Here is a 23,951-nt window from a genome sequence, read left to right on the forward strand (position 1 = left end):
TATAGTATATGTACTGCCTTGCACCCCTGAAGCTCGTTGTGGGATCCCTACTAGAAATAAGTATCCAGGTACAGTAGCATAAGAGTCGCACTAGTTCTAGAATAGCGACACATGACTTGGGGATGTTACCGAAGGGCCCATTCACACGAACTGAATCTCGTACGTGTGCGGTACATGGAAATCACGCACACAGAACACAGAATCATTGATTTCAATGGGGCCGTTCACACATTCAGGAGTTTTCACGAAACTCACTGCATGTCCTATATTGGTGCGTTTTCATGCACCTACGCACCCATTGACGTCAATGGGTATGTGATTTGTACATCAATTCCTTTGAAGAAAAAAAGTGTTTTGCCAGTGTGTGAAAAACGCAACGCGCACTGATGCATAACGCACACCAACAGATTTATGCACGTAAGTGTCACGCTGGTGTGAATATAGCCTTAATATTCAGGCACCAATGTAGCTCCAAGTGGCAGATTATCAGGTAACACCTGTTAGTCCGGCATGCTGATAAAGTGGTGCATTAAAGGACTTGATTGCGGCCTCAGTGATGTAAAGAGATCAGTTTCATCTCCTCATTTCTATTCACATTATGTAGATGGACGAGGATTGTCCGGCTTGTGGAATAATAAAAAGCGCTTTTGCCAAACTTGTTTTTTCTCATCTCTAAAACATTTATTTTAAGTCTTTTACAAAAACAGATGGGAGACAAATTATTATTCTTTTTTATAAACAATTCTACTTTAATATTCTATTCTTACATTTCCTTGAATACAAATACACAATCTTTAAAAGGAATACTCGGGTCAAAAATGTATATGCTGTTATACCTAGTGAGGGGGCGGAGCATGACACGATTCTCTCTGGTGTGGTTTGAATTTCTGGGTCATGCTCCGCCCTCAGGTCCTGCACTAGACATAACCGTATCAGTTTTGCCCGGCCTGTTCCTTGAATGTCAGTCACTGATAGGAAGCGGAGACTTGTGGTTCATCTGTGCCCGTAAGACCTCACAGCTTTTCAAATGGGAATAAGTTTTTCTCTTCTCCTTTTTTCTCCCTCTTGGTTTTCTGCTTCGCTTTCCGTCCCTGCTGCGCTTCAGCCTCACGGTTTTGGGGCCAGGATACGGCAGCGTCTAGAGCTGGGGTCTCGGTTACCGGCTCTTCTTCATCGGATGAGAATCCTTTTCCGGCTGTGGAGGTCAATTGTTCGGAGTCCTGCAGAAATAACGGAGTGAGAATCAGGATAAGATTTGTATTTTATGTCCTACATATAGATACAAAACCGGAACTCAGCCAATGTAACCAGCCAGCAGCGCAACGTTATCAGTCTGGTGAAAGCATTGGATACAGGGGTCAAACCGGTTAATGTATAATTAATGCAAAGGTCAAGTGAGGGAACGGCCAGGGTCAAATGCAGATAAAGTCTGCAGCAAAACCCCCTCTGTGACTCGGTGTGGGAGATTTGCCACGGGTTGCATCCATGCAGTGAAACATGCAGCATTTCTGCAAGGAATTAGGTATAATGCAGATTTAAAAGGGAGACTCCAACCAAAACCAAAGTTTGCCACGTGTTCCGTTTAAGAATTCCATGTGTCAGTTTCTTACCTGTTCTTTTTCTTGCTGCTTTGAATATATATATAATATCACACTGGGGCGGTTGCGTAGCAAGTCTGAATCAGTCTGCGGTGACACACTTTTTCTACTTGAGTCAATGGGGATAATCCTGTGTCACTTATACAGGCACCAGAACTTCCTGTATGATGAAATTGCATGGACTGTTCCACACAGGTATTGAGGTATGTCAACCCGGCCAAAAAATGAAACCATCATAAGGTTGCGTGGTCTGTCACTAATCAACATTCAGGAGACTCCTTTGCTGAGTGAAGTTAATGCCCATGTGCAGACTTACTGGGTGACCGGCACCATCTTTGGTCGTAGCTTACCTGCTGTCCGTATCGCACTTTCAATCTCTCTCTGATCAGAAGCCCCTTCACCAGCAGTTTCCAGTTGCCCAGAGCTCGTTTTTCTTTCTTCTACAACACAAGGTTAGGGATTGGTATGAGTATTGGTTATGGATCAGTCATGGATCAATGTCTCCTTACACGCCCTCATATTTTTGCTCCCTGTTATTACATCAGGCTCATGTGAATTGACCCTGTACTGTATCATTTACCTCTTTCTGCTTGCGCTCGATCTCTGCCTGCTCATTCTCCCAGGCAGCCAGCAAGACGTCTTTATATTCCTCACATACAATGTAGCCGTCATTCCTAGGAGAGAAGAACAAGACTGACATGAGGAGGAGGAAGCCAAAATGACAAGAAATCTATAGCCTTAGTAAAGTTCTATAACTTTCTAATAGACGGTGTTTGAGTTTTTCAATTTTCAAGATCTCTGCGTACTGTCAGTGAATGGGAACATTAATGGTTTACAGGCAGAGGCTACAAATGTGCTTGGACAGGAACAGGGTAATAGCTCAGGCTGGATGTAAACGATTGTTCTTTTCACTGATAGAAAGCAGAGTTATTGCAAGCAGTAAAAGCAAAAGCTTCAGACTTTGGGGTTTGTGGAGTATGTACACTGGATAAATTAGGTACAAACCCCAAATGTTACGTCAGAGGGCGCTTCAGCCTTACACAGGATGCGAGAAGCCACAGTGGAAGTCAAAGCCGGTGATTGCCGTGGCGCAGTCGATGTCCAGCTTCCTGGCTACACGGTTAAGATTAGCGACCCGTAAATGAGAGCAGCCGACGGGCAGCATGCAGGGCTTAAACAGGTACACGTTGCCAAACTCATTGCGTGGAACCTGCAGACGAAACAGAGAATCTGGTAATACTCATGGACGTATGCGCTCTATGGAGGAGATACTTCCCTCATGTGTGGCTCCCTACCGAGGACGATCGGGGCCCTGACCCTACAATATTTATTATTACACAGACAACACATTGATATGGATGGACACTGTGTAATTCTTCATTTCTCCTGTGGTGGCGCTCCAGGGTAATTGAACAAGGCGGCCTCATGCACATGGCTATGCCCGTAATCACGGTCCGCGATTACGGGCACGGCCGACCGCGGACAGCCACCCACATTTTCGGCCCGTGCTCCCATACTATGGGAGCATGGTCCGTAAAAAGTAAAAGACAGGACATGTCCTATCTTTTGCGGAGGCTTTCTACGGCCCGGACACCTTCCCGCAAACATACGAAGTGTCCATGGTCAATAGAAGTGAATAGGTCGGTAATTGCGGACTAAATCTACGGTCGTGTGCATGGGGCCTTACTGCCAGGTTTCCCCACAGATTACAGCTGATCGCTGGAGGTCCCAGCAGGGGGACACTATGTAAACATGAGGGACACTTCTAACAAGAAAGGATTGCCCAAAGCCGAGGACCCCTTTAATGTGTTACATATAGGAACGCGTGAATCCCATGAAGCCTTCAATGTACTTTACAAACTTCAAGCCCTGACACCGCAGCGTTTCTCGGCCACCTCTGCGCTCACCTTTCCATCCACGGCTATGGGCGGCTGATACTCCTCGGTCTGCCACAGGCCAAACAGAGCCAGGTCATTGCTGTCCTTCTTCTCCGGATCTGCCAGGCGCGCTTTCCTCGCTCGGTTAGACTGTCCTTTCACCATCTGTGCATGAAGCAGAACGCGTGGGACATAAATTACATTACAGCGTATCCTCTACTTTTTTTCTTCACCATCTCTGTTAAAAGTTTATCTTCAGCGTCCAATTATTTTGCGCACAGGGGGGTAAAGTTTATTTCATCACCTTGTAAGGCACCTCCCCGAGCCGCACCACACGGGCATCTTTTAACCACGTGTCTCTGGAATGCATGGTGTGGACACAAGACCTGTAGAGAGAATTAGAGGTTACTTTCTATCAAAAAGCAAATTGGGTGCATGTGCAGTCATTTTATGTTTGACATTGGGACCCGAATATCTTGTAAGCTCAGGTGTTGGTGCTCCAGTCTTCTCCTGCATTCATTTTCTTGCACAGGAAGTAGCTATCTGCCAATGTCAGCCATATTAACTATCACAGGGCCGCTTTTTCAGTCACCCAGTCAGTCAGAAGCTCCTCCCCTTTCCTCTCTCAACGCTTCCTCTATGCCTTTCACCATGCAGAGACTTGCTCAATTGAATCTCTTCCTGTAGTGAGAGTCATGATCGGATATTGGTGACTAAATGCTTATCAGTCACATGTATCAGACCGACCAGGGCCTTCACTCTTATTTAAAGTCTACAAGCTCTTCACGAAGTTGAAAAACAGTGGAAGCTGGGAAGTGTAGTTTAGTTGTGATATGAGTGAGGAAGTAGCTAACTTCTCGTCCTATTAGAAGGATTGCAGCGTTGTCCATAACTACATAAAAAAGATTAGGGATTTATAAGAAACACATGTAGCAGTTTTGTTGTCTACCCTAAGACACATATCATTGATCACAGATCCCAAAGATCATTGGAAATAAACCTTTAAAGTCTGTAAAGAGTTGGTAGAAGGGCCCGGCTGCTGATTCAGGTTTCCCCGGTGGTCTGAGGCTGCATGTCACAGTGTGATACAACGATAATGTACGACCAGAGAAGGGATGCTGCTCCGTGTCAGCCCCATATTCCAATGGTAAAGTAGAAAAACAGAAATCTGTAAACATGTTTATAATTACTGACATATTCAACACTGAGCACAGCGTCATTACCTGGAATATACAGCTTCCCCTCTACAGTAGCCCAGGGTGGCCGCAGAATCCGGGTAGATGGCTTCATACTTAAGCAGGTGTCTCTTCAGAGCATAGAGAGGATGGTTCTTATACTCGGTGATTGAGGTCGGCAGGGGTTTATCCAGTAATTTAGCTTCAAACTAGAGAGATACAAGACCAGGAGTTAGTTTAGGGGTCTAGCCGTGAACAGTTAACATTTCTAAAAAGTGTCAGAAATAAACTAGAGGTTAAGGGTCAATTATTTAACATCACATTATACTTGAATATACAGGGCGAGTAAACCACTACCTTATATACTCCAGAGCTGCACTCACTATTCTGCTGGTGGAGTCACTGTGTACATACATTACATTACTTATCCTGTACTGATCCTGAGTTACATCCTGTATTATACTCCAGAGCTGCACTCACTATTCTGCTGGTGGAGTCACTGTGTACATACATTACATTACTTATCCTATACTGATCCTGAATTATATCCTGTATTATACTCCAGAGCTGCACTCACTATTCTGCTGGTGGAGTCACTGTGTACATACATTACATTACTTATCCTGTACTGATCCCGAGTTACATCCTGTATTATACTCCAGAGCTGCACTCACTATTCTGCTGGTGGAGTCACTGTGTATATACATTACATTACTTATCCTGTACTGATCCTGAGTTACATCCTGTATTATACTCCAGAGCTGCACTCACTATTCTGCTGGTGGAGTCACTGTGTACATACATTACATTACTTATCCTGTACTGATCCTGAGTTACATCCTGTATTATACTCCAGAGCTGCACTCACTATTCTGCTGGTGGAGTCACTGTGTACATACATTACATTACTTATCCTGTACTGATCCCGAGTTACATCCTGTATTATACTCCAGAGCTGCACTCACTATTCTGCTGGTGGAGTCACTGTGTACATACATTACATTACTTATCCTGTACTGATCCTGAGTTACATCCTGTATTATACTCCAGAGCTGCACTCACTATTCTGCTGGTGGAGTCACTGTGTACATACATTACATTACTTATCCTGTACTGATCCTGAGTTACATCCTGTATTATACTCCAGAGCTGCACTCACTATTCTGCTGGTGGAGTCACTGTGTACATACATTACATTACTTATCCTGTACTGATCCTGAGTTACATCCTGTATTATACTCCAGAGCTGCACTCACTATTCTGCTGGAGGAGTCACTGTGTACAAACATTACATTACTTATCCTGTACTGATCCTGAGTTATATCCTGTATTATACTCCAGAGCTGCACTCACTATTCTGCTGGAGGAGTCACTGTGTACAAACATTACATTACTTATCCTGTACTGATCCTGAGTGACATCCTGTATTATACTCCAGAGCTGCACTCACTATTCTGCTGTTTTTTTATTGGAAACATAATGTAGAAGTACACACTTTTTCTCTATCAGATTCGTGGTGTAATGACCACACTGCCCACTACAATGCAAATCAACAGGGCAAGCTCTGTGCAGACATTGAGGCAACAGGAATGCTGGGAGATTTCAGGTCTGAAGCCTGCAGAATCGTGAATGCAGCTTTGACTATAGTAAAGTCTGTTACTCTATTTAAAAATAGAGAAATCTTAATAAAGAGAACATCATATTGAGAGTTTTGCTGGACTGTTACGACCTGTAATCCCCCCACCCACACCCGGGTGGCGTTGCTCTGGCATTGTGGGATGACATGCCTTGGCAATCCAGCATGGGATCCTTTTGGCCCGAGTTTAGACTGACCAACAATTTTACAAAGATGTAAATTTTATCCCAGTTCTTTGCTTCTGACACTGTCATGAGGTCAGTCTATGCTCCGTACCTCTGCATCTTCCCCGTCTTCCAGAGTAGTGTCGGGGCTTTTATAAAACATCAGCGTCTCCTCCCACCACTCTGCGTCAACGCGTCGTTTGCGGGTGTTGGTCATCCACTCTGGATCGTATCTCCGCGTCACATCTTTAACGTGTCCAGCGGTGTCGATCCCCACAATATAAGTGGTCGGTTTGGTGGCAGCCTTGTAGCAGAGTGAAGGTTGGTTCACAGTCCCATACACACAGTCCACGCACATCCACTTCTCTTCTTTCTCCAAGTAAACCTCCACCCACTGATCGCTACCTCTGGGGGGCGGTGGCGCGGTCACGCCATCCTCGTCATCGGTGGAAATGATCTTGCCTCTCCTCCTAGGTTGTTGGCTGCCATCTTTAGGCGAGCACTTTGCTTTAGGCTGTCCTGGGGCAACAGGACTCTTTGCTGTGCCCTCCCCCGACCTCCTCTTGTTCGCCTTTACATACGATGACCCCTTAACTTTTCTTTCAATCGACTCATCCCAGTCGGAGAAGTCGCTGTCCTCGCTGTGAGTGTAGGAGTAGTCGGAGTCGCTGCTGCCCGTGCGGCTCTCACTCTCCTCCTTGTATGTCACTTTGGAGGCCGCTTTCCTCCGGAGCTGATTTTTGGGACTAGCTCTACTCTTAGGGTCTTCAGAAATCCCACCTGACTTGTTCTTCCTGCCTTTACGTACTTCTTTCTTAGGCTTGGTATCTTCTGATGGTTTCTGGTCTTCATCCTCTGAACTGTCCAAGAAAATTGTCTCTTCTTTCTCCTCCTTGAGTTTTGGTGCGGCTTTTGATTTCCTTTTAGGAGACTTTGGGGATTTCACGGTTTTCTTAGAGGACTTGCCCTTTGGGCTGCTTGTTGTCTAGAAGGTATAGAGATACAGTTGAGCTCAAGTCTCCATTACTCTTATGTCAATTATTAAGTAAGGCCCCATGCACACCACTGTAGAATTTGTTCGTAATTACGGATCAATTCACTTCTATTGACCATGGACGCCATTCCCATATATTTACAGGAAGGGGTCCGGGCCGTGGAATGCCCCCGCAAAGATAGGACATGTCCTATCTTTCACTTTTTACGGACCATGCTACCATATTTTGTATGGGAACACGGGCCGAATATATGGGTGGCTGTCTGCGACCGCCAGACGTGCCCGTAATCGCGGACCGTGATTACGGGCACGGCCGTGTGCATGAGGCCTAAGGCAGGTTTCTGCTCAGAATATTTTCCTATAAAGTTCATCAACAGCTGCAAGTGGCTCATGCCTCGCCTTGTGTGTTTGAAACATATCTTGACCTTACCTTGGTGGGTGGTTCCTTTAAGGGGATTGGCTGCAAGGAAAGCACCAAGCGGCTCAGAAGCTGCAACGCCCGAAGGAGAATCAAGAAAAGCTGCAAAAGAAGAAAAAAAAAAAAAAAACATCAACGATCTGCAGCACATAAATAAATAAATAAATCTAAAATACTTTTCCAGTTTTATGTAAACAAAAGCAAAAGGAATATTCCAGCCAGAATCATTTATTACCGCTCCAGTGGAGAGCGTTAGATCAGTGTGGGGGAGGGGGTCCGACTACTAGGACCCCTAACGATCACTCGGATGGAGAGGTAGGGCGTATGCTCAATCACCGCTCCACTTTAAATTCCTCCAAGCCGCTGTCATGTGGCCGGGTCCCCCATTTTAGCGATCAGTGCGGGTCCAAGCGGTCAGACCCCTACTGATCTATTGATCATCTATCCAGTGGAGAGCTAATAAATGCTATTGCAGAATAAAAAGTTCTGAGACTTCCTAATAGACTTTGCGTTTCATTTCAACTGCTTGCTGTCAGTGCACATTTCTCACAGCTGAGTGTTTGCTGCAATTGTATCCAGTCTAGATAATCCTGAGTGAGCTAAACTATCTGAACTCAACTGATACATTTTACCTGTACTGATACATTGTAGCAAACTATAAAGGACAGGAGAGAGATTTCTGCCGCTTTTGTATTTAGTTGACAGACAGAGGGGGTGCTCAGATTACAGTCGCACTTAGCCCTGATGCCTGGGGGGGTTGGGGGACCCTGGTACAGATTTGGCGTCCCAGGAGCTTCAAGTTAGGCCTCTAGCTCACAGAGGATTACCCAGATTGGATACAATTGGAGCAAAAACTCAGCTGTGAGAAAAGTTATGTCTATACAAGTTTTCAGCCCTATAAAGAATGGTTTGCTAATAGGAGGGCATCCCACAATCTAGATATTCCCTCTATTAGCTAAAGGTTTCAGGGCACTGATTAAATATAATGGATGCCACGGAACTCCATTGATTTACATAGACACCGACCACGTGGTTTCCCAGCAGCGAGATCCCACATAAATAGAATCTGGCAGCGGGATTGTCCGGATCATGCAAGTCAGGGAAATCAAGTACAAAGTTTGCATTTAGGTTTTGAATCATTGTGTGATCTTACATGGACCATCTCCTCTCCATCCCTCACTCCGTACACTCCAAATCTGCGCTCCAGCCGGGCTGATAAAACGTCTCTGTCATCAAGAGACATGTCCGGATTCAAGGTAAACGTGGTTGTAAACCTAGGAAGGGAGAGAAGTTTACCTGGAAACACGTAGCACGTTACATCGTCTCGCTATCCCATCATAGTTAACCCTGAATATGCTTGTAATAAACACAACCAGACAATTATAAAAGTTAACAAGGAGATGGTCTTACCACTTCACCAAGTTTGTCATGTACACCACATCTACCCGGGCAGCGGGAATTTTTATAAATTTAACTGGAACCACAGACAGCGCCACCGCCTGAAGGTCAGGGGAGTTACACGTGTCACTACGGAAGAAACCATTGGCAAGGAGGCAGAGCAAATGTACCTGAAGGGGGAGACCGAAAACAATAGCATTTAAAGCCGAGTCGTTCTCATCAGTTCCTTTAGGATCTATCTACATGTTGTGTACACTTCCTGCTGTGTGTCTCACCTTGTGCGTATCTTCTCGCAACTCCTTGCTGAACCGGGTTACCATTCGGCGCAAATAAGCGGCAAACTCTGCCTTTCTCTTCTCTCTGTATAACAAAGGCCACTCAGTCAGTACCTCGTCTCGGCCTTAATCCCATTGTAGACTTTGCTGCAGTATGTATTATACTCCAGAGCTGCACTCACTATTCTGCTGGTGGAGTCACTGTGTACATACATTACATTACTTTTCCTGCACTGATCCTGAGTTATATCCTGTATTATACTCCAGAGCTGCACTCACTATTCTGCTGGTGGAGTCACTGTGTACATACATTATATTACTTATCCTGTACTGATCCTGAGTTATATCCTGTATTATACTCCAGAGCTGCACTCACTATTCTGCTGGAGGAGTCACTGTGTACATACATTACATTACTTATCCTGTACTGATCCTGAGTTACATCCTGTATTATACTCCAGAGCTGTACTCACTATTCTGCTGGTGGAGTCACTGTGTACATACATTACATTACATTACTTATCCTGTACTGATCCTGAGTTACATCCTGTATTATACTCCAGAGCTGCACTCACTATTCTGCTGGTGGAGTCACTGTGTACATACATTACATTACTTATCCTGTACTGATCCTGAGTTACATCCTGCATTATACTCCAGAGCTGAATTCATAATTCTGCAGGTTTCCAAGCCGTTCTCTCCCAGTATTCCCTGCTTTTTCAGCGTCTGCACAGAGCATTCTCTGCCAATTTCCGAGCTACCTGACTGTTTCTAACAATCGGCAGAATCGTGAATGCAGCTCTGGACTAGAATACAGGCTACTAGAATTGTTCAGTGGAGGAGTTCTGTATATGGAATTATTCATTTTAGGCAATTATTTTACTTTGTACACCTTAAACCAAAAAAAATAAAATAAAGCGTGAGGATCAACCTTCTTAATCTTTTCTTTGCTGCTTCTGCTGTTTCGATCTCTATTTCCACGGACTCGGTGGGCAACGCAGAATCATTGGATGTTGTGGCTTGTAAAGCATCCAGTGTTGTTGCATTGAGTTCTATTGTAAAAGGGGAGACACAGAAAATAATTCAATGAGGATCGGTCACGCTATACGTATTTTTATATTGCAAAAGTACTAGCACCCCATGTGTCCCCAATTATTACATAACTGACGCATTGAATGATTTCTGATCATTTAAGTATTACCCAACAACATTTTCACCCATGTAAAAAAAAAAAAAGTACCTACCCCCTTGAACTCAATAACTGGTTGCACCACCTGTGACCAAGCTAGCGCCATATCAACTATACAGAGAAATGATCCGCAATAGGTGGCAAAGCCTGGAGCTCAGCGTTAACGAAGGACCCCACCCAATATTCCCATGTACTCCAAGTAATGAAAACTTGGGAGATGAAAGGTGGTGGGATAGTGAGTAACTTTATACCCAAAACTGAATTTCACGTAAACCTTTGAACACTTTGTTTTAGTAAAAAAAAATTAAACATATTGTGGGGTTTAATTGGTTTTTATAAAAAATAAAGAAAAAAATTTACTTTTTGATATACAACTTCTATGTATCCTGGATACATAGAAGCTGTATTTTGTGCTGAAACCCGAATCCGTCAGGTCAGCGGGACTGACGGCTGGGGTGACAGCAGGTCTTGCGTGTCTTTGACAGTTCACAACTTAGATGTTATTGATAACAAGTGGATTAGGACCTGCAGCCACCAAAACCGTCAGTCCCGCTGACCTGACGGATTCGGGTTTCAGCTCAAGATACAGCTTCTATGTATCCAGGATTGTATATCAAAAAGTAAACATTTTCTATTAAAAAAAACCAGTTACAAAGTTGCATTAAACACCATAAAACATTGTTATTTTTTACAAAAAATTGCCTTAAAAAGTCTTCATTACTTATACGTACAAACAGAAGTTTTACTCTTTACACCCCAAAAATGAAAACACTGCTGCACCTTAACTTACACCCCCCTCAATAATACCTTCCACGTCCTCCCAGTCATCGCTGTCCTCTCCATCCTCCGAGCTGCTCTCTTCTTTAACCGCTGCATCCGGGACGGCAGGCTGCGACTCCAAGTTTAATAAGTCTCTGAATGAAGATGAAGAAATAGAATGATACATTGTATCCGGCAGTGAACGAAAGATCTGACCGTGGTGCAGCAACACAGAGCATCGTATATGCTAATGAGCTGAAAGAGGAGGAGTCATGGAGGAGCACGGCCACGAGGCATTTTATTTATTTATTTTGGGGGGGGGGGGGCCCTTCGTTAATTACTTAAAGATACAATTGATGCCATCTCTTATTGGCGACCGGTTTCATTTAAAGGGGAATTCTACTTTTAGTTATATTTGATGGGTCACTGAGACAAGTAAGATGACTTCCCGAGGTGGAAATCACTCATACCTGGAATAAAGAAGTCACGGCAGTCTATAATGCACCAAGAGGGGTTCTGGTGCAGCCAATGAGATCTAGGAATTATTGGGAGGGGGCTGGGGGCAGCTAAAGGATAGATCTCCAGAATTGTTACCTTTAGAGCAGTATCTTTGAATAAACACCTTAAAGAGGACCGGTCACTAGGACATATACGTTAAACTGGTTACTGACCTGAATAGCGCTGTCTCCCCGATTCCAGCGCTGTTTTTCTTTTTTCCCTGGACACCCCCGTTCCAGAGATATGACCCAATGTTGTGTTGCCTCCCTCTATGCTAATTTGCTGTAGTAAACCAATGAGGCGGAGCTAGTTTCCCTGCCTCTGACTCTTACCAATCAGCACGAGGCAGCATGAGGGTAGTTCACGCCCTGTTGGCTAACTACAGCAAATTAGCATATAGGGAGCCAACACAACAACGGGCCATATCTCTGAAACAGGAGGGTCCAGGAAAAAAAAAGAAACACAGCGCTGGAATCAGGGAGACCGCACTATTCAGGTCAGTAACCAGTTTAACATCTATAACCTAGTACAGCTCCTCTAATTTGCGTTTCTCTAATTATAATAATGTGCTTGCTCTGGGGTTGCCATGGTAGCACCCACAAACTTCTGTGCATGGACATCATGTCATGTCACATTTACTCCAATGAATGTGCTCTTATTAAGAGGAAGTCACATGACAGGAAGTCCATGCAGAGATAATCGGTTAACGCTACCATGACAACGCCAGAGAAAGCGCAATATTTACATTAAATCATGCAGAAGGTGAGAAAAAACAAATAAGGGGTTTATCAGTTATTATTTTTAAATCTGACTCCAGGATCAGGATTGGTTTGTAGTCTGTCACCATGGAGACGAATAGGTCCGCATAGGAGCTGTATACACTAAACGGTAGGTGAATTATAATCAAGACTCTATGCAAAGTCGATTCTTTTTTTAATTTTAGATGCATTGGAGAAATAGAAATCTTCATAACGTTTAAATGTCCCTAGAACTGCTTCTAAGGAAAACAGAATTGTGGTACTGCAGTTTTCCATAGAAGTCGATCCCATTCCCCGCTACCGATCCAGCGGCACTTTATTATTGTGCAGGGAGGACTCTGGCACAGGACGATGCACTCACTCGATCTCCTTCCCTGGATCCTCCTCCTTCACAGTCGGCTTCTTGATTCTAGGAGATTTCTTCCCTGCAGATTCTCCAGCGGGCGTCTTGTCTGCCCCTTTAACAGTCTTTTTTGTGGTTCGGACACCTGGCGCTGCGACTTTGCGTTTCTTATTTGGCGCCTTCTCTACATCCTCCTCACCACCTGCTGGAGAAAACCACCGGAGGATACAGAAGTGGAAACAGTCAGTTAGCTGAAAATAACTTTTTTTCTAAAATTAAAAAAAACACAATATAAATCCTTTAGTGATTTATAAAAAAAATAAATAAATAATGTGATATTTAGGCCAAATGCACGCGATGCTTATTACGTGCGGATTTGCAGCGCGGATTTTCGTGTGGCAAATCCGCAGCGTAAAATACAGCACCAGCAAAGTAAATGAGATTTCAAGAAATCTCATCTCCACGTTTGCTGCGTTTTTCAGACGAAACGTCACCATCCCCCAGCACTGAGAAAAACGCAGAAAAATCTGCACCATTTTCTGCAGTAAGATGCGCGGGAAATGGTGCATAATTTCCGCATCGGAATTTCTGCTAGTTTGTGCGGGATCGCTGCAGAAATTTTCTGCAGCAATTCCGTTTCGCGTGGACGAACCCTTAGGCCACATGCACACGTTGCGTATTTTGCTGCGGAAAATACGCACCAAAACTGAGCAAAAACCCAGGAAATTGGCAGGTAAAACCCCAACCAGACCACGCATTTTTGGGTACGTTTTGATGCATAAATTGGTGCATTTTTCTTCGTATTAGGCAGATACAATTCGCAAGCAGAAACGCAAGAAACAGACAGGCTGCAGATTTTTTTTAAAAACACTGCAGGTCAATTTACGTGCTGAAAAATACTGCAGCGTGTACGTGAGATTTCCTGGAATCTCAAGGACTGCGCTGGTTCTGGATTATGCGGTTGATTTGCCGCACGTAATACGCATTGTGTGCATTGAGCCTTAACGTGTTCTCCGGGACTTTCACATTGATGATCTATCATTAGGATTAGTCATCAATTTCTGATCGGTGGCGGTCTAACTCCTGTCACCCCTCCCCCACTCGGCTGACAAAGGCTACGGCGTTCGCCGCCTCTTCACAGATTACAAGGCACGCCGCCGTTCACTTCCGTAGCGCCTATGTCTGGGATTCTAGTTCCATTCTAGCGTGAACCCCTTTAGTATAAAGAAAAGTTTAGCAACTTTGTAATATATTTAGTGTTGAAATTCCTACATCTCTGCTTGCTGTCAGTGGATCCAATATTTCTTACAGCTAATGGTTTGTAATAATTGTATCCAGTCCATCCAATCCTCTGTGAGCTGGAATCCAGACTGATACATTGTAACAAACTATCAGGACAGGAAAGAGATTTGTGCTGCTAATCTAACAGAGGTTTGTCTAGACTAGACACAAATTGTAACAAACCCTCAGCTGTGAGATTGCACAGGTCTTTACGCTCTGGATGTAAGCAACATTCAAAATTATATTAATACACAAAGTAAATTATAAAGCGGCGTTTGCCTAAAATAAGAAATTGTCAGGTGACCACGAGTGATAAACGCGATGGCGACTTTTCCATAGTGACGGAACAATGTGCGTCAGCGATTGGTTTATTGGTGGATGGCCCCTTTAAGAAATGTTTACAAAAAAAGAGAAAGCCCTTTAAGGGGCGATGCTGAAAGAAAAGGGCGGAGCTTATATTATAGCTGATGACGATTACGTGAGGCGAATATAGTCATATAATAGCCAGTAATTATAGGGACTGCAGCGGTCATCCCACCTCTGCCCCGTGCTGCCTGCGCCCTCTTCCACGGCTGCTTCCTTGGCTTTTTGCCGTCAGTCACGGCGTCCACGGAGCCCCGGCGCTTCCCCATCCTTCCCCGTCTCCCCGGTGCTCCGGTCCCTCAGTATCCTGTCAGTCACACATGCTGCAGTTGTATAACAAACTCACAGGAAGTCACATGACACCGGAGCTTACACCTGATTGGCTAACACTCCGGCCCGCCAGACAGCGGCATAAATCTCGCGAGAGTTCCGTTACCAGGGTGACCGGCCTCTTCCGCTGAGCGGGGTTTTCAAGATGGCGGATGATGGGGAGCAGGTGAGCGCGGTACTGGGGATCCGTGGTGTTATTTCCCGGACCACAGAAGGGATGAGTGCAAGTCACAATGACTGCTGGTGAATTCTGGATAGGCTCAGATAGTTTCTCTGCTTCTCTACCGCTGCTGACTTCTAGAGTGACTTACACCAGTTCTACAGGGGGAGTGCACCCTGCCGGCTGGATACTCTTCAAGTACAAAGCAACGGCTATCCGCATAATTCCGCTTTTAAATTAATTTAACCCCCACCTCAGCAGAATAGTGAGTGCAGCTCTGGAGTATAATACAGGATGTAACTCAGGATCAGTACAGGATAAGTAATGTAATGTATGTACACAGTGACTCCACCAGCAGAATAGTGAGTGCAGCTCTGGAGTATAATACATGATGTAACTCAGGATCAGTACAGGATAAGTAATGTATGTACACAGTGACTCCACCAGCAGAATAGTGAGAGCAGCTCTGGAGTATAATACAGGATATAACTCAGGATCAGTACAGGATAAGTAATATAATGTATGTACACAGTGACTCCACCAGCAGAATAGTGAGTGCAGCTCTGGAGTATAATACAGGATGTAACTCAGGATCAGTACAGGATAAGTAATGTACTGTATGTACACAGTGACTCCACCGGCAGAATAGTGAGTGCAGCTCTGGAGTATAATACAGGATGTAACTCAGGATCAGTACAGGATAAGTAATGTACTGTATGTACACAGTGACTCCACCAGCAGAATAGTGAGTGCAGCTCTGGAGTATAATACAGGGTATAACTCAGGATCAGCACAGGATGAGTAATGTAATGTATGTACACAGTGACTCGACCAGCAGAATACTGAGCGCAGCTCTGGGGTATAATACAGGATGTAACTCAGGATCAGTACAGGATAAGTAATGTAATGTATGTACACAGTGACTCCACCAGCAGAATAGTGAGTGCAGCTCTGGAGTATAATACAGGATGTAACTCAGGATCAGTACAGAATAAGTAATGTAATGTATGTACACAGCGACTCCACCAGCAGAATAGTGAGTGCAGCTCTGGAGTATAATACAAGATATAACTCAGGAAAAGTACAGGACAAGTAATGTATGTACACAGTGACTCCACCTGCAGAATAGTGAGTGCAGCTCTGGAGTATAATACAGGATATAACTCAGGATCAGTACAGGATAAGTAATGTAATGTATGTACACAGTGACTCCACCAGCAGAATAGTGAGTGCAGCTCTGGAGTATAATACAGGATGTAACTCAGGATCAGTACAGGATAAGTAATGTCATGTATGTACACAGTGACTCCACCAGCAGAATAGTGAGTGCAGCTCTGGAGTATAATACAGGATGTAACTCAGGATCAGTACAGGATAAGTAATGTCATGTATGTACACAGTGACTCCACCAGCAGAATAGTGAGTGCAGCTCTGGAGTATAATACAGGATGTAACTCAGGATTAGTTCAGGATAAGTATTGTAATGTATGTACACAGTGACTCCACCAGCAGAATAGTGAGTGCAGCTCTGGAGTATAATACGGGATGAAACTCCGGATAAGTAATGTATGTACATAGGGACTAAATTTTTTATGTAGATTAATTGTATATATTGTTAAGCTTTTTCTTCTCTAAGGATAATGAGACAAACTGGTATGTTTGTCCTTAGACTTAATTAAAGTTGACCCAGCAATCCCCTCCATTCTATAGTAACAATCCTACAGCTGTGAAAAGTATTAGTTCTGTACAAGGATGCAAACTTTCCATTTACTGACCAGTAGAGATCCAAAAAAGTTTGAAACTGAATATATTCGGAAATTCCACAACTTGTCATTATACAACTAATAATCTGCATTTACGACCAGAGCTCAGGACAAGAAGTAAATGTTTGTGTATTTTTGGTGGCGTTATGTTTTATTTTTGCTCTTTTTGTTTTCTATATTATGAACAGCAACCGACCACGAATACTGTAGAGGAGCCTCTGGATCTGATCCGGCTGAGCTTAGACGAGCGCATTTATGTGAAGATGAGGAACGACCGCGAGCTCAGGGGACGGTTGCACGTACGTGTCCAGTTTACCGTCTCTGTGGTCGTGTTAAATTGCAGACGCTGGACCATACCATTATTTTTCTCCCCCTTTTTTTGCTTTTACACAGGCCTATGATCAACACTTAAACATGATACTGGGGGATGTAGAAGAAACCGTGACCACCATAGAGATCGACGAGGAAACCTATGAGGAGATCTACAAGGTATTTAAAGTGACCTGTGATTGAAAGGAAACATTTTACTAAAGCAAACAGTCATTGTTGTGGTGTTGATGCAGGAGCTGTCAGTGAATTGAAGCTTTCTCGTTTACATCCAGAGACTGAAACCCATAAATAACTAATACTAAGTTCTCACTACTGAGGGTTTGCTACAATTTTTTTCCAGTCTAGATAATCTTCTGTGATTTTGTCCAGCACAAATCTCTCTCTCCTATCCTGATAGTTTGCTACAATGCATCAGTGCAGGTACAATATAGCAGCTTGGAGTTCAGGCTGTTAAGCTTACAAAGGATCGACTAGATTGGATACAATTGTAACGAACCCTCAGCTGTATTACGTCAGAATGGGGTTTTATCCGTAGGATATATACAAGAATGTTTCTCCTTACTGGCAGCAAGCAATGATCTTGCAAATGGCAAGATATTGAAACACAAAAGTATTTTAGAAAGTTTCATTATACAATGGTTACATTTTATGTAAAGTGTGGAAACTTTAAAAACTTTTGACTTGACATAGTGACATGTCAGAAGTTTTGATCGGCGGAGATCCGAACACTGCGAACCCCCCCCCCCCCCCACCCATCGCTAAAACGAAGCATTTGGGTGAGCGATGTGCCGCTTAGTTTCTGATCGGCTTTCCTCGGAGCGGTGTACAGGCTCAATAGAAAGTCAGTAGAGTCCGTACACCGCTCACTCTGCTTTCCTCAGGAAGCCGATCAGAAACAAAGTGGCATAGTATTCACCCAAACGCTTCGGTTTAGCGATCGGTGGGGGTCTCAGTGCTCGGACCTCCACTGATCAAAACTTCTGACATGTCACTGTCATGTCAAAAGTTTTTTAATAATTTAGTTATCCTTTTAAGAAAAAAAAATGGTAAATCCACTTGTCTTATTTTAACCCACTATAAACTATCAAGTTTCCGGTGAGCATGTCCTGTGAGTAACCGCATAGGAAAAGTATTCGTAAATAGGAGTGGTTATGTGGATATTCTGCCCTATATCTGTGCAGTGTAGAGGTCTGGACATTATCATGCCCAAAATGAAGTTAAGTGTAGAACCCCTTTAACAGCTGGCACCAACGAGGTCCAGTGCTTTGAATACAAGGGCCCCTCTTTCTGGAAATTGGGCTTCCTCCTCATGTACCTCTACTAGTCTGTCTGACAATAAGTGGTGAAACTTTTTTTTACCTATGTATTCATGTACCGGCCGTTATAGAAAACTTCTGAAATTAAAGAAGTTCTCATCGATGGGGCCCAGACACTTAGACCCCAATAAATGGCTGAAAGGAGTTGGTTTGCAGAGCTCAGTGCCCCTTTACCTCAACCGAGGAGCAGGGAAGACCGATCATAGACTGTAGGGAGATTATGGCGCCTCTTCCCCCTCTCCCAAATAAAACAGACCGGCCACGTTGCTCTGCACAACTCCCTAGCGTCTTCATTCATCGCCCAACCCACCAATGAGAACTCCCGACATGTCATAGAGGTGGATTGTACGCTGCTGATGTACAGCAATACATTTGATGGATTTCTTAGAATTTTTGTTTTTCCCCTCCTTTTCCAGTCCACGAAGAGGAACATCCCCATGCTTTTTGTTAGGGGCGATGGCGTTGTACTGGTAGCTCCTCCCTTGAGGGTCGGCTGATGATCCCAGGATACAATGGGGGTCCACAAGACCAGGATATCCAGACCTATCCATGGACTCCTCCTCAGCAAGATCCTTGCTTATGTCGGTACATTGGTCTTGTCTTGCTGCTGGAAAGAGACTTGTATCCTCAGTCTGTGGTTCGGTAGTAAAATAATTCTAATCTCCTACCAAAAATGTGGATCTTCTTCCCTTCACTGTTTTTTTAAGATATTCTTTACCGTTTTCGCTTTCTTGGCAGCCGCCACTGTTTACGTTTTACTTTTAAATTGGATTTTTTTTTGTGAAAGTGAAAACGTAAGTTTTATATTGAACGCCGGTAACCGAAATCTGATACAGGTTTTACTGTATTCGAAAAGATTGCTTTAATTTTGGGGAATTCAATTAAAGATCACTGGTGCCCATGATGGTTTTGTGTTTCTGATTTATATTTGTGATGTAAAACCTTGTAGGCTACAATTCTGATGAACTCCCCTGATCAACGTCCTACCCTTCACCCTCTGACGCTGAGGTCCGGCCGCTGAGTAGTGAGGGGGCTGAGAGTATGGAAACAGCTGAGCTTAGCTACGCTGTTTCTTTAACTCCCGTAGAAGTGAATGGGAGCTATGGAAACAGCCGGGCTAGCTGTTTCCGTAGCTTCCGTTCACTTCTCGTAACTCAGTGGCTGGACCTTAGCGGACGATGATAGGACTTGGAGGGTCAGGGGCCCCTTTCTAGAGATAGGTTCACATACCAGGGGTGGATCCCACCTCCTTCGCACATTTATGAAAATACCCTTTTTAAGAGCCAATTGCAAAGTTCTTTCCTTTTTCATATTAGATATGAGGATAATAACATTTGGTTGTGAAGTTGGACATGGCTTATATATCAGCAGCGTTATGACACTTTGCAGAATGTAAAACACAAGGGGTTGTCATGAGGGAGTCTCATCACTAGGTGGCAGTACAATCTATGACATATACTATAACTTGTGATAGGCACATTTACAGGGCTGTATTTTCAGGCCTTGTCGAGTCTGTTGAATTCCTGACTGAAGCCAAAGAAAGACCTCAGTGACCACTTTTAGGACTATTAATCTCTGGCGGAAACCAAGAAATAGTTATTTGAAGCTCCGAATAATAGCAGGACCCCCCCCCCCCCTCTGTTAATGTTTAACCCCTTCATGACTGCCATACGGCTCTATACGTGCAGTGCTGCTTCACAGTGAGCAGCACTACCCTCTCATGTCGGCCAGGCCTTTGGGAGCCCCGGAATACACCACCCACTGTAGATAGTGCCACCCACAACCCCCTGTAGTCAGCGCAAAACCCTCTGTAGATAGCGCCACCTAAGCTCCCTCCAGCATCGGAATCCCCGGCCAGCGCTCTGGCTGAGGATTCCCATCCTAGAGGGAGCCCCCGCCGTCTCTCCATCACCTCTGTAGATAGTGCCACCTCTACCGCAGATGCCACCCCCCCCCCCCTGCTGTAGATAGCGCCACCTGAACTGACTCTAGGAGCGGAATCCCCGGTGTCAGATGGCACTGGCCGGGGATTCCGCTTCTAGAGAGGGCCCCTGACGTCACTGTCCATTTGGACAGTGACGTTAGTGGCTCTCTCTAGGAGTGGAATCCCCGGCCAACACTCTCTAGCCCGGGATTCCGATGCTGGAGAAGCCCCTGGTGTCACTATCCATATATGGACAATGACGTCAGCGGCTCTCTAGGAGCGGAATCCCCGGTGTCAGATCACGCTGTGTCGGGGATTCCGCTACTAGAGAAGCCCCTGGTGTCACTATCCATATATGGATGGTATTTTCGGGCTACTCCTGGAGCGGAATCCCTGCTCTGGCAGGGGATTCCGCTTTTAGAGTTAACCCCTGACGTCACTGTCCATATATGGACAGAGATGTCAGGGGCTTTATGTAGGAGCGGAATGTTCAGCCAGAGTGATTCCACTCCTACAGGGAGCTACAGTGGTGCTATTTACAGGAAGGGGGTGCCATTTAGGGGGGTGGTGGCGCTATCTGCATCGGGGATATTGCTAAATACAGGGGGATGTGGTGCTATGTACAGGGGGTGTGGCACTATCTACATGGGTACTATGTGGCACTATGAGGGCATTATCTACAGGGAGAACTGGCACGATCTATATGGGCAATGTGGCACTATCTACGTTGGCACTGTTGTGTTTTCAGGGGATTGGGACAACAAACCGTAACAAATAAAATTCATCCATTTTTTTTATTTTTAACATCCATGAAAAATGGATGACAAACGCCGGTTACAAACGGTCGGACGGCCGGGAAATGGTTTCAAATTTTGCGACTCACTGATGCAAAGCAGCCAAGAAAAACTGACCGTTCATTCGTGGTTGACGGCCATTTTTTTCACGGTCCTGTGTATATAGCCCTCTTCACTCTCCCCTCACAACGATCCAGGGTGACGGAGGGAGAAGAGGACTAATTGTTACAGAGCTCTACAGTGTAATAGATAAATTATATCTAAAAAAAATGACACTTTTTTTTTTTCTGATAAATTAAAACACTGAATTAATTAAACTAATCTAGAAATTGAAAGCCTCATCAGTCGTGTAAAAATAGTTGTGATAATCAAAGTGGTTCCAAAGATATTATCAATTAAAGAAGTGCATATCAAAAATTCTAAATTGGACCTGGTCATGACCTTTGGTCATGAAAGGGTCAATACCAAACTATCAGAAAACCCCTGTTCCTGAACCTAATCTCTGGCCTCCTCTGATCTATAATTCCACACTTCGTGCCGCCTTGAACTCGGCCTCTTATTAACCTGACTTGTACTCGTGCAGTTGAGTCTGTAATCTCCCTCTGACCTGACACCGTCTTAAGCAATTTCACAATGTCTTGGCTGAGAACTTTTTCTTTTTGTACTGCGTTCAAGGGAAACGTCTCATATGTCCAGTCCGAAGAGTCAGCCGTGATTATATGTCATTCCTATTGGTGAAATCCATCCTGGCAAATTAAAGGAGTTCTCCACTTTGGACCCCCCCCCCCCCCCCCCCCATTCCCTTTTAGCCGTCTCCATTTTGGACGGGGTTTATGTGCACTTCTATTTTGAGCAGGATCCAATGTATACAGAAGAGAGAAGCGTCTGGCTCTGCTATAGGAAGAGAAGCTGCTACAAATGGTGTCTGGGTAATGGGTAAATACAGCGAGCGTGTCATATATGAAGCAGAAAGCCGTGACCAGCGTCATCCATCATCCGATCCTCCATTCATCGCGGCCAACTGAAGGTGACAGAGGAGAACGCATCGTCTATCCGGGTGCAGTCAGCCGTTCCCTCTGAGCTTTGATGCTAAAACTAGAGATTATGCTCAACAGGGAACTTCTTAATTATTCCCAAGATGTTTGGAGCAGCACGAGAGGCGACACATTTATTATTCCCACCTCACATCTCCGGCAGCTACAAGTTATAAACCTCTAGAGCAACCATCGAATGGAAACCAGTTCTAAATGAATGTCCTTAATACATAAGAGAAACAAACAAAAATGCATTTATGGTAAAAAGTCTTCACCAAGTTACTTAAAGCGTCTCTGTCACCACATTATAAGTGCCCTGTCTCCTACATAATGTGATCGGCGCTGTAATGTAGGTGACAGTAATGCTTTTTATTTAGAAAAACTATCTATTTTTACCACTTTATGAGCGATTTTTAGCTTTATGCAAATTACTTTCTTAATGCCCAAGTGGGCGTGTTTTTACGTTAGACCAAGTGGGCGTTGTACGGAGGAGTGTATGACGCTGACCAATCAGTGACCAATCAGCGTCATGCACTCCTCTCCATTCATTTAGGCAGCGCATAGGGATCCTGCTAGATCCTTATGTGCGGTCTTATACTAACACATTAACAATACTGAAGTGTTTAGACAGTGAATAGACATCACCTCCAGACAGGACGCGAGACGCCTTGTATATAGGGGCAGTATTATAGTAGTTATATTCTTGTATATAGGAGCAGTATTATAGTAGTTATATTCTTGTATATAATGGCAGTATTATAGTAGTTATATTCTTGTCTATAGGAGCAGTATTATAGTAGTTATATTCTTGTATATAGGGGCAGTATTACAGTAGTTATATTCTTGTCTATAGGAGCAGTATTATAGTAGTTATATTCTTGTATATAGGAGCAGTATTATAGTAGTTATATTCTTGTATATAGGAGCAGTATTATAGTAGTTATATTCTTGTCTATAGGAGCAGTATTATAGTAGTTATATTCTTGTATAAAGGAGCAGTATTATAGTAGTTATATTCTTGTATATAGGGGGCAGTATTATAGTAGATATATTCTTGTATATAGGAGCAGTATTATAGTCGTTATATTCTTGTCTATAGGAGCAGTATTATAGTAGTTATATTCTTGTATATAGGAGCAGTACTATAGTAGTTATATTCTTGTATATAGGAGCAGTATTATAGTAGTTATATTCTTGTATATAGGAGGCAGTATTATAGTAGTTATGTTCTTGTATATAGGGGCAGTATTATAGTAGTTATATTCTTGTATATAGGAGGCAGTATTATAGTAGTTATATTATTGTATATAGGAGCAGTATTATAGTAGTTATATTCTTGTATATAGGGGCAGTATTACAGTAGTTATATTCTTATATATAGTAGTAGCAGTATTATAGTAGTTATATTCTTGTATATAGGAGCAGTATTATAGTAGTTATATTCTTGTATATAGGGGGGCAGTATTATAGTAGTTATATTCTTGTATATAGGGGGCAGTATTATAGTAGTTATATTCTTGTATATAGGGGGCAGTATTATAGTAGTTATATTCTTGTATATAGGGGACAGTATT

At 43.8% G+C, this 23,951-nt stretch overlaps 2 protein-coding genes across 5 annotated transcripts; one reads left to right on the plus strand and one right to left on the minus strand.

Annotated features, from left to right (window-relative positions):
* Positions 1 to 670: 670 nt before the first annotated feature.
* Positions 671 to 15,086, minus strand: XPC (XPC complex subunit, DNA damage recognition and repair factor). Of its 4 annotated transcripts, none has more exons than XM_075831818.1 (16): positions 14,902 to 15,085; positions 13,101 to 13,287; positions 11,532 to 11,638; positions 10,467 to 10,587; positions 9,536 to 9,620; positions 9,273 to 9,430; positions 9,016 to 9,136; positions 7,875 to 7,964; positions 6,563 to 7,435; positions 4,699 to 4,859; positions 3,780 to 3,861; positions 3,506 to 3,640; positions 2,639 to 2,808; positions 2,179 to 2,272; positions 1,949 to 2,038; positions 671 to 1,220 (listed from the first exon to the last, which is right to left on the minus strand). In XM_075831818.1, the coding sequence occupies exons 1-16, from the start codon at positions 14,993 to 14,995 to the stop codon at positions 1,014 to 1,016; spliced, it is 2,775 nt and encodes a 924-aa protein (XP_075687933.1). In that variant the 5' UTR covers positions 14,996 to 15,085; the 3' UTR covers positions 671 to 1,013. The 4 variants fall into 4 exon arrangements, with proteins under 4 accessions (XP_075687933.1, XP_075687934.1, XP_075687936.1 ...); XM_075831819.1 differs by having other exon boundaries at positions 13,101 to 13,284; positions 14,902 to 15,084; XM_075831821.1 differs by lacking the exon at positions 6,563 to 7,435 and having other exon boundaries at positions 14,902 to 15,084.
* A 26-nt stretch (positions 15,087 to 15,112) lies between these two features.
* LSM3 (LSM3 homolog, U6 small nuclear RNA and mRNA degradation associated) lies at positions 15,113 to 19,529 on the plus strand. The gene is made up of 4 exons (XM_075831822.1): positions 15,113 to 15,222; positions 17,168 to 17,278; positions 17,373 to 17,468; positions 19,042 to 19,529. The coding sequence occupies exons 1-4, from the start codon at positions 15,202 to 15,204 to the stop codon at positions 19,120 to 19,122; spliced, it is 309 nt and encodes a 102-aa protein (XP_075687937.1). The 5' UTR covers positions 15,113 to 15,201; the 3' UTR covers positions 19,123 to 19,529.
* The last annotated feature ends 4,422 nt before the right edge of the window (positions 19,530 to 23,951 follow it).

The sequence above is a fragment of the Rhinoderma darwinii genome, chromosome 7, assembly GCF_050947455.1.
Source record: "Rhinoderma darwinii isolate aRhiDar2 chromosome 7, aRhiDar2.hap1, whole genome shotgun sequence".
NCBI classification, from domain to species: domain Eukaryota; kingdom Metazoa; phylum Chordata; class Amphibia; order Anura; family Rhinodermatidae; genus Rhinoderma; species Rhinoderma darwinii.

Excerpts from the sequence above, each read along its gene's own strand:
- XPC (XM_075831818.1), bottom strand. The coding sequence starts at position 14,995 with ATGGGGAAGCGCCGGGGCTCCGTGGACGCCGTGACTGACGGCAAAAAG. Across the intron at positions 11,639-13,100 it reads GATCCAGGGAAGGAGATCGA|AGACTTATTAAACTTGGAGT; the intron begins GTGAGTGCATCG and ends ATCTTCATTCAG. Across the intron at positions 9,621-10,466 it reads GCAAAGAAAAGATTAAGAAG|AGAGAAGAGAAAGGCAGAGT; the intron begins GTTGATCCTCAC and ends TTTGTTATACAG.
- LSM3 (XM_075831822.1), top strand. The coding sequence starts at position 15,202 with ATGGCGGATGATGGGGAGCAG. Across the intron at positions 17,279-17,372 it reads AGCTCAGGGGACGGTTGCAC|GCCTATGATCAACACTTAAA; the intron begins GTACGTGTCCAG and ends GCTTTTACACAG. Across the intron at positions 17,469-19,041 it reads CCTATGAGGAGATCTACAAG|TCCACGAAGAGGAACATCCC; the intron begins GTATTTAAAGTG and ends CTCCTTTTCCAG.